General features: G+C 33.7%; 1 protein-coding gene across 1 annotated transcript; it reads right to left on the bottom strand.

Annotated features, from left to right (window-relative positions):
• Positions 1-1,571: 1,571 nt before the first annotated feature.
• On the bottom strand, positions 1,572-5,102 carry LOC123537157 (uncharacterized). Its single transcript, XM_045320736.2, has 2 exons — positions 4,949-5,102; positions 1,572-3,420 (listed from the first exon to the last, which is right to left on the bottom strand). The coding sequence occupies exons 1-2, from the start codon at positions 5,013-5,015 to the stop codon at positions 2,648-2,650; spliced, it is 840 nt and encodes a 279-aa protein (XP_045176671.2). The 5' UTR covers positions 5,016-5,102; the 3' UTR covers positions 1,572-2,647.
• Between the last annotated feature and the right edge of the window lie 2,979 nt (positions 5,103-8,081).

Raw genomic sequence — 8,081 nt, 5'->3', positions numbered from 1 at the left:
ATAAGAGGCTCCAAGGTATCATAAATGTTTACGTAGTATGTTGGAAATTGAGAATACCATAATTTCAACAAAATCCGGCCGCAGTTATATTACCGTATACCGCTGTCATGTTCATGTCTCGAAAATGATCAAATGAACAATATTTGGTCTTGGTCTGGTAATGAATGTATTGTCGCTATTCTTGCATAAAAAACATTACACGACGACTTAATGCATTGTTTTCATATGTGATGACTTTACTATTCTGGTACATTTTTAGTTACCATTCGGTTGTTCTTGGAAACGGTAAACATGTTTTAAATATCCATAACCAGGGCACACATATCAACAATAATTCCAAAAGCGTGATTTGAAAGTTTTTGAGCATCTTATTTTTATTTCTAGTTATTACAAACGTTATATTACCCATAATTTTGCATATAACTTAACATTTGATTAACAGGAACACAATTTTAAGAATAATAAATTTACATTCGAATTATTTTGAGTACGAACACATTTAGAGTATGGATGAGTACCAGGGTAGTGACTAGCTTTCAAGGTTTATTATATGAATTCTGCGAAAAAATCAGGTAAAACATATCAATTGATACTAACAAAAATCATAAATATAATACCTAAAAACGAACAATAGCACAAGTTACACGCGATTCTTATTTATTCACACTTATTTACAAAAACTGAACAGACGCTTTGTAAAGGGAGTGAACTCTAGTGCGTACATTGATGGGGGGGGGGGGGGGGGGGGCAGTACGTTTGGGGTTGGAAACTGATACAGCTAAACATACTATGGATTACATTGTATCTATAATGCTACAAGATGTTGTTATGGAAGAAACAAGACGCAAATGCCAAATATCAGTGTGCGCAAAAACACATACTTTTGTCCCTGGCAAAGCATTTCAAAAATAAAAATCATGTATTAACAGCACGTGAATTGCCTTGTTTGCACACGATTTTTCTCCCGTTTATACATGGGCGGATCCAGTGAAAAAAGTAGTTTTTATGCAAGAATATATCTGAATACTTCTACATACTATCAATTCCAAATGTTCAATCTGTTGTGAAAGTATGTATTATATATTTTAACATTTCAGTTAAATTAATTAACTTGTATCAGGTCATATCAACTGTACGAGTCTGTATCAAAGGCGCATTGCTCTCCCTTTGTTTACAATAGCTAATATAGATGCACATCGCATTGGAAATTCCCTCTGGCATCAGATGCTATAACTGAAAACGAAAAGTAAATTATTCTATGCCTTGTTTTAATTTAAATTAACTAATGAAAACAGTGCCTATAGAAACAAAAATAAAATTACAATAACAACAGCAATAATACTGATGTAAAAATCATACAATGTATTGCCATTAAATTGGCTACTACTTTCTAATAAACAATAAAGTCAAAGTTTCTCGGGAGACAACGTCAATAAAGAAACTTCTTGCATTAAGGTCTTGGACCCGTAATAGAGTACCTTCTTTTTGAAGAGTATTCAATTCTTACCATAAACCTACTGTGTCTGCAATTTTCAAGGGCTTAGGTTCAAGCCCTACTGGGACAATTTTTTTTTCCATATTTTCCTTTTTTTCTAGTAAGTTTTTACTTCTTTCAAGACTAATTATGGATGTATTGTATAAAAGTGGAAAATTTTCATTTTATAAGCGATTTCTTGCTGTTCAAAGTGAATTTACCACTGAATCAGGAAGGGTAGAGTTAGACATCTTTTAAAATACTGAGTTACATGCGGTAAAAGTTATCTATTTTGCCTTCATTCTTTAGATTACATATTGTGGAAGAAATGCAGGTAGGTTTTACTTCTGCCCAAGGTTATTTTTTAATAAAGTGCGCAAAATTCAAAACAGACCCACAGGATTCCACCTTACTTTTTCAATGTTGGAGTTAAAATTCTGTCTCATTAAATCTGTTTACCTGAGACACCCTAGAAAAAAATGATATTTACAGTTTTATTTTGTGTTTTATAATTGTTTAACAATAGTTTTATGTTTCTTTTATCAAAATTAATGCTGTATTGAATTCTCTGCAAACGTTTTAGATAGTGGCCATCACATTGAAATTAGTTTTTACTTGAGCTTGAGGAAATTCCATAAATTATACAAAATTTACAAAAAAAAAAAAAACAAAAAAAAACAAAAAAAACGGCACGGTAAAAGTTGTTTAAAATTTGCAACACAATGCGAAACATGGTCAACTTTAAGAATATACCAAGCAAATGCCATTTTTAAACATTACTATTAGGGGTCCAATACCTTAAGAGATCACTTTTTCTGTTTCCATTGTTTTATTATACAACAAGTTTTTTTATGTTTTTAGATGCTCTCTTTCTGCAAGGTGTGATATAATTTATAAGGCTTTTTTGAAGCAACTAAATAAAGCTTTGAAGATTAGGGTTTAATGTCAGAAACTTTAATTTTCACTAAGCTGAATAGTTATATAAAATGTAGAGTCCGTATGTAGCAACGCGACGGTGTTTTAACTGCAAGATTCATTTGCTTTATGTTGTAAAGGTTATGCAGATTTCATGACATCAGCATTCAGTATTCATGCAATGTACAAAATATCAGCAATAGGATTTTAAACAGATGTATGTATTAATTATACGTTTTAAACGTTCATGTATGCAAATTATCTATCGTCATCATCGAAGTCCCAGTTATTTCTAGATCGTATTCTGGGCCAGGGATTGATAAAAATTCTTCGCAAATCATCATCATCATCATCAGAATCATCAGAATCAGAATCAGAATCAGAATCATCGTCGTCGTCAATATCTTCTAACCGATCTTCAACCGCATCCCACCTGTCTTCATAATCATCCATATCTTCTGAGCTATCGTCATCTGAACCCCATCTATTTGATAATATGGAACCCCGTCCACTTGCTCGTGTATTGGTTCGGGTCCGTCTGTTTCGTCCTCGGAAACCCAGTGACCTTAGAGAACCTTGACGGTTTCTACCGTACGTTGCCTGTGAGTGAGACCTAGCTTGGCTGGCCTGTCTATTCCGTGTTCGGTATCCACGGTTTCCAGGACGCAACCTATGAGAACCCCGACGATTTCTACCGTAAGTTGACTGTGAATGAGGCCTAGTTTGACGGCCCTGTCTATTCCGTGTTATGAATCCAAGGTTTCTAGAACGGGATACACGGGAACCTCGACGACGATTTCTTCCAGAAGTTGATGGTGACTGAGGCCGTGCACGTAGGTTTGTCCGTCTTTTCTGCCCTCCAAGATAAATGTCATCTGAACTTGACATACTATAACCTCGGCTATTTCTTCCATAGCTTGGCTGTGACTCAGGCTGGATTTGTGAATTCACCTGACCAGTCTGTCGTTCGTAAGTAAGGCCTCTGCCAACACTTCTTAACAGTGGCGGATCACTTCGATCGCGGCGATGTGCTGCAATTGTAGAAGAAAAAAACTAATAAGACTTGTTTACTTTTCTTCTCTCATTTCTGAAATAAATTGTTACATTTTATAAGCTTTTTCTTAATACCATATTTCAGCGAAGAAACTTGGCAATTGAATAAAAGTCAAACTGAAATAGGGTAATATTCATTTTCTTTATTTTACGTTAAATTGCATTTATGTCTCAATTAGCTTTTCATACGCTCAATCGGTATTCTAGTCAACAGAACATACATTATATTTGCAATGTAAAAACGTTGAAAACGAATATAATTAATTATTTAAGTATATATATGAAAATATTTTATCTGTTTATTAGCCACAAAGTTAAAATGGTAACTGCAGACATTTTTCCAAAATTATGTGCTAAACATTACCACTGCCATTGTATAATGATGATAATACATGACCAAATGATCAATCCTGAAACTTTAAATAATTATCGTATGTACACTGTGTTACAGTTGCATTAAGAGAAGGTTTTATTAACTAGGTGCTATTATGTAAAATATTGTAAATTTAAACGCGAATGAAAACAATTTTGAATAAAAAAATCGGCGCCATGCATATACAGTCCAACAACTAATGATGCCAATTATATTTTTAGCAGCGTGACATCAGAATGACTTACATTTACATATACATGGAAGTTCGGCGGATATGCTGACAATGTACGTTATCGAAGAATTCGAAGACGGATGAAAAAGTCTATATTGTTGTGCCTTGTGGGCTGCGCCGCCGCTCACATCTGACCTTAATAAAAGTATTTTGTGAAATAATCTTTTTGATAAAAATCATTTATAATTCCTTGGAAGTAGAAAAAATAGACGTGTGTGTAAAATAATTACAATTAGACATCTACAAATACTTTATTGAACTGAAATAAATATATTTATGTAAGTACGGGACGGTATGGATTTTAATGTTGTTCAGTTGCGGAGCAGGAAAAAATAGGCGCAAAGTATCAAGAACTTCAAAATCGCCAATAGAAGAGGTTCTAGCACGTACAGTTCTGATGTTTTACTACAATTTGATGCTGATGCTACGGAGCTCCAAAGAGATTACAATTTGTTTGGACAACCCTCGTATATTTACTATATTATCTAAAAAAATAAAAACCTACAGAGAAGTCAAAATAAGCCTCACTAAACATGACATTATGTAAACATTATTTAAAATGATTTATTATACGTTTTATCTCGAATGCACATTTATAGTAGCTGCATATTAGGTTAGAAGGCGGGTCATACGGTCTAAAAAAAATTTAAAGGCGAGTTCTAGCGAAGCTTCTAAATATTTTGTCCCGTGCCAAATTATCTACTTTTCATGTGACTCTTTTATTATGAATTCAGTTAAAACGTTAAAATACGCGTTTTCCGCCATTTGCAACCAAATTTACACAAAGCGCGGAAAATATACATCCGTGTTCCAATTTAGTTTTATTATCTGTAGCGTAATGTTGTGTGATTTGTCTTCAGTTAGTATTAAAATAGTTTTAAGTGGATGAAAGTGAACTTACCTCTAGAATACAGTGGTATAATGATAGCAAGGCAGAAGACACCTATCGCTTTACTTAAAAGTTCCATTTTCTAAAACGGTTGGTCCCGGTTTCAAGGTTTCAGTGTCCGAAAATCTTTAATTTCTGAAGTGCAGCGTGAATAATCGGTTATATATAAATGACGATGAAAGAAGGAAGCGTGCTGCACAGCTTGATGGATTAATGTGCACGAGCTTAGTTTTTTTTTTTTGTAATTGATACAGTATATGAGATATTTCAAAGTTTATTATCTTGGCCAAGAATTCATGTTTTTTCTTCTTTAAATCATGGCAAAAATCAACAGATTGAACACTTAATTACATACCTAGACGACAGAAAACAATTAATAACGCGCCACTGACAAAAATCTGTTTTATCTCTGTATATTTGATCCAAGTGTCCCATTCATGAAACATAATTTTCATTATGGGCGTGTTTGCGTTATTTCCTTATGATAATGATTTTACAGCGTTGGAATTTGAAATAAAATCATTTTTATAACCAATTAATATTGCAATATTTCTTCCAAACAGCAGTCATGTTGACCATTACATTACCTCTGACGAATAGCATCAATCAAATATGGTCTGCTATTGATTTACAGGGTTGCGTCCCTTGCTTCATCGACGCTCGGTAAATTCCGTTTTGTTTGTTTGTTTGTTTGTTTTGGATTTAACGCCGTCTTTTAACAGTATTGCAGTTATGCAGGGTCACTCAAATTTTTTGAAATCCCCGAGTTATGTAACGGCTGGCAGTTAACCTAACCGTTGTTCCTGTATTCTGTACCAGTATAAACCTGTTCTCCACAAGTAACTGCCAACTTCCCCACATGAATCAGAGGTGGAGGACGAATTATGTCAGACACAAATCGTCACGGAGAACATACGCCCCGCCCGGGGATCGAACTCGCGACCCCATATGATCCGTAGATCTGAGCGCTCAAGCGGGCAGGTGGTAAATTCCGTGCGATTATGTATAATTTCCGTATCTTACTTCTGTATTTTTCTTCCATTACTGTAACTAAATCAATCACGTGACGGGAAATGCTAAAATTACAAACAGATAATACGTTATCAATCGGAAATAACAGACCACTTCCATTACAAACAATCGTCAATTTTTCTTCTTTCCTTTTTGTTATTTTTTTTCATTGGTTTTCTTTTTCCATTGGACGCCCTGACACGTATTTTCGCAATATGGCATACAATGATATATCTTTTTATTTACCCTCCACCTGCGGTAAAAGTTTGACGTACACCGACACCATGTATTACATTACCAACATAACCAGTCTATTAGGTGTACAATTATTCAAACAGTTGTGTCAAAAAGCGTTTTATCTTTTGGTGGATAATATCTAAGGTCAAAGTATTCTCAATTAAAATAATGTATGCATAATTACCATCACAATAGTACGATATCATTATTTATGAATAGCTTTTACCTAATGTAATTTAATACATTCGTCTTCCGCATTTGTATATGATTTCATATATCATATTCATTTATAAAAATTGAATAAAACATTTTTACTATTCATAACTGTGTTCCATATTTGACTAAAATATTCATGTCATTTATAAAAATTGAATAAAAACAATTTTACTATTCATAACTGTGTTCCATATTTGACTAAAATATTAATGTCATTTTTAAAATTTGAATATTTTTTTTTCATATATACACTTGTGTTCCATATTCGAACTGAATTTACATGTCATTTTCAAATCGCCCCCACCCTTAATTATGAGTGAACACTGGTAGTCAATGTCTACCAAAAAGAATGGTACGATTTCGAACATCATTAGAATTTCATAAAAATGATTATTCTATGCAGATTTCGTGTACATCATGTAGAATTTTTTTTTTCAAGTGTGACTAAGGATTTTTTTTATGAATGACCTAGTTTTAAACCCAGATGAACAGATTCTAACTTGAACTAGATATCGTAAAACAATTATTCTTTAAATTAAGTTGGAAAACGGGTCTATATACCATTTAGAAAATGTATCTTTAATTTGATCTAAATTAGTGAGCTAGATTTTTACCAGATATGACCTAGAATCAATTATTTTAGAGTCTAAAGATTGCTGTTATGGAACAACAACTTGATCAAATGTATGTATTTTATTTCATATAACAGTAACGCTATTTCTTACATACTGAATTCATGATTAGATACTTGTCGGCTGAAATTCGACATGATAAATTCACTCTAACGAAAGAAGTATGAAAATCAATCAATACAGAAATGTATTAAGTCAGGTATGATCTTTTTTCTCTTTCGGGATCTTAGATTCATTCATATGATAATTGTTTGTTTGTTTGTTTTGGGTTTAACGCCGTTTTTCAACAGTATTTCAGTCATGTAACGGCGGGCAGTTAACCTAACCAGTGTTCCTGGATTCAGTACCGGTACAAACCTGTTCTCCGCAAGTAACTGCCAACTTCCCCACATGAATTATCAGAGGTGGAGGACGAATGATTTTAGACACAATGTCTTTTATCAAATCGTCACGGAGAACATACGCCCCGCCCGAGGATCGAACTTGCGACCCCGCGATCCGTAGACCAACGCTCTCCCTACTGAGCTAAGCGGGCGGGGACTCATATGATGATTGAGTTTAGGGTTAAGAAAGGAGACAGATAAATAATGAGATATGTGACGGAAATATGTAATGATCAATATTTATTGTATCATTTTTATAATCATTTCATGCACCTCATTAAATTAATCAACACTGACCTTCGATTGACGTTGAAAGTAATTTACATAGAATGAATCTTTTAGTTAATGAGTGGCTATATGAAATGAAATTCGTTTGATGAAAATGGATCCTTATTAAGTTCCGCATTAACGTATTTGATGTTTCTTAAATATATCTTTACTTAAGTATAAATATATCTAATCAGTTGGACAAAGTAATTAAATTACACCAATTGTTTATAACAATTTGATTTTTATGCCCCCGAAGGGAGGCATATAGTTTTTGAACCGTCTGTCGGTCTGTCAGTCTGTCCGCAATTTTCGTGTCCGGTCCATATCTTTGTCATCGATGGATGGATTTTCAAATAACTTGGCATGAATGTGTACCACAGTAAGACGACGTGTCGT

This window comes from Mercenaria mercenaria, chromosome 17 (assembly GCF_021730395.1).
Source record: "Mercenaria mercenaria strain notata chromosome 17, MADL_Memer_1, whole genome shotgun sequence".
Lineage (NCBI taxonomy): Eukaryota > Metazoa > Mollusca > Bivalvia > Venerida > Veneridae > Mercenaria > Mercenaria mercenaria.
The sequence above is the reverse complement of the archived record's forward strand: the minus strand, read 5'-3'. Positions and strand labels throughout refer to the sequence as shown.

Bases quoted from the DNA above. Each gene is read 5' to 3' on its own strand.
- LOC123537157 (XM_045320736.2), bottom strand. From the start codon at position 5,015: ATGGAACTTTTAAGTAAAGCGATAGGTGTCTTCTGCCTTGCTATCATT. The intron at 3,421-4,948 runs GTAAGTTCACTT...CTACAATTGCAG, and splicing joins TATACCACTGTATTCTAGAG to CACATCGCCGCGATCGAAGT.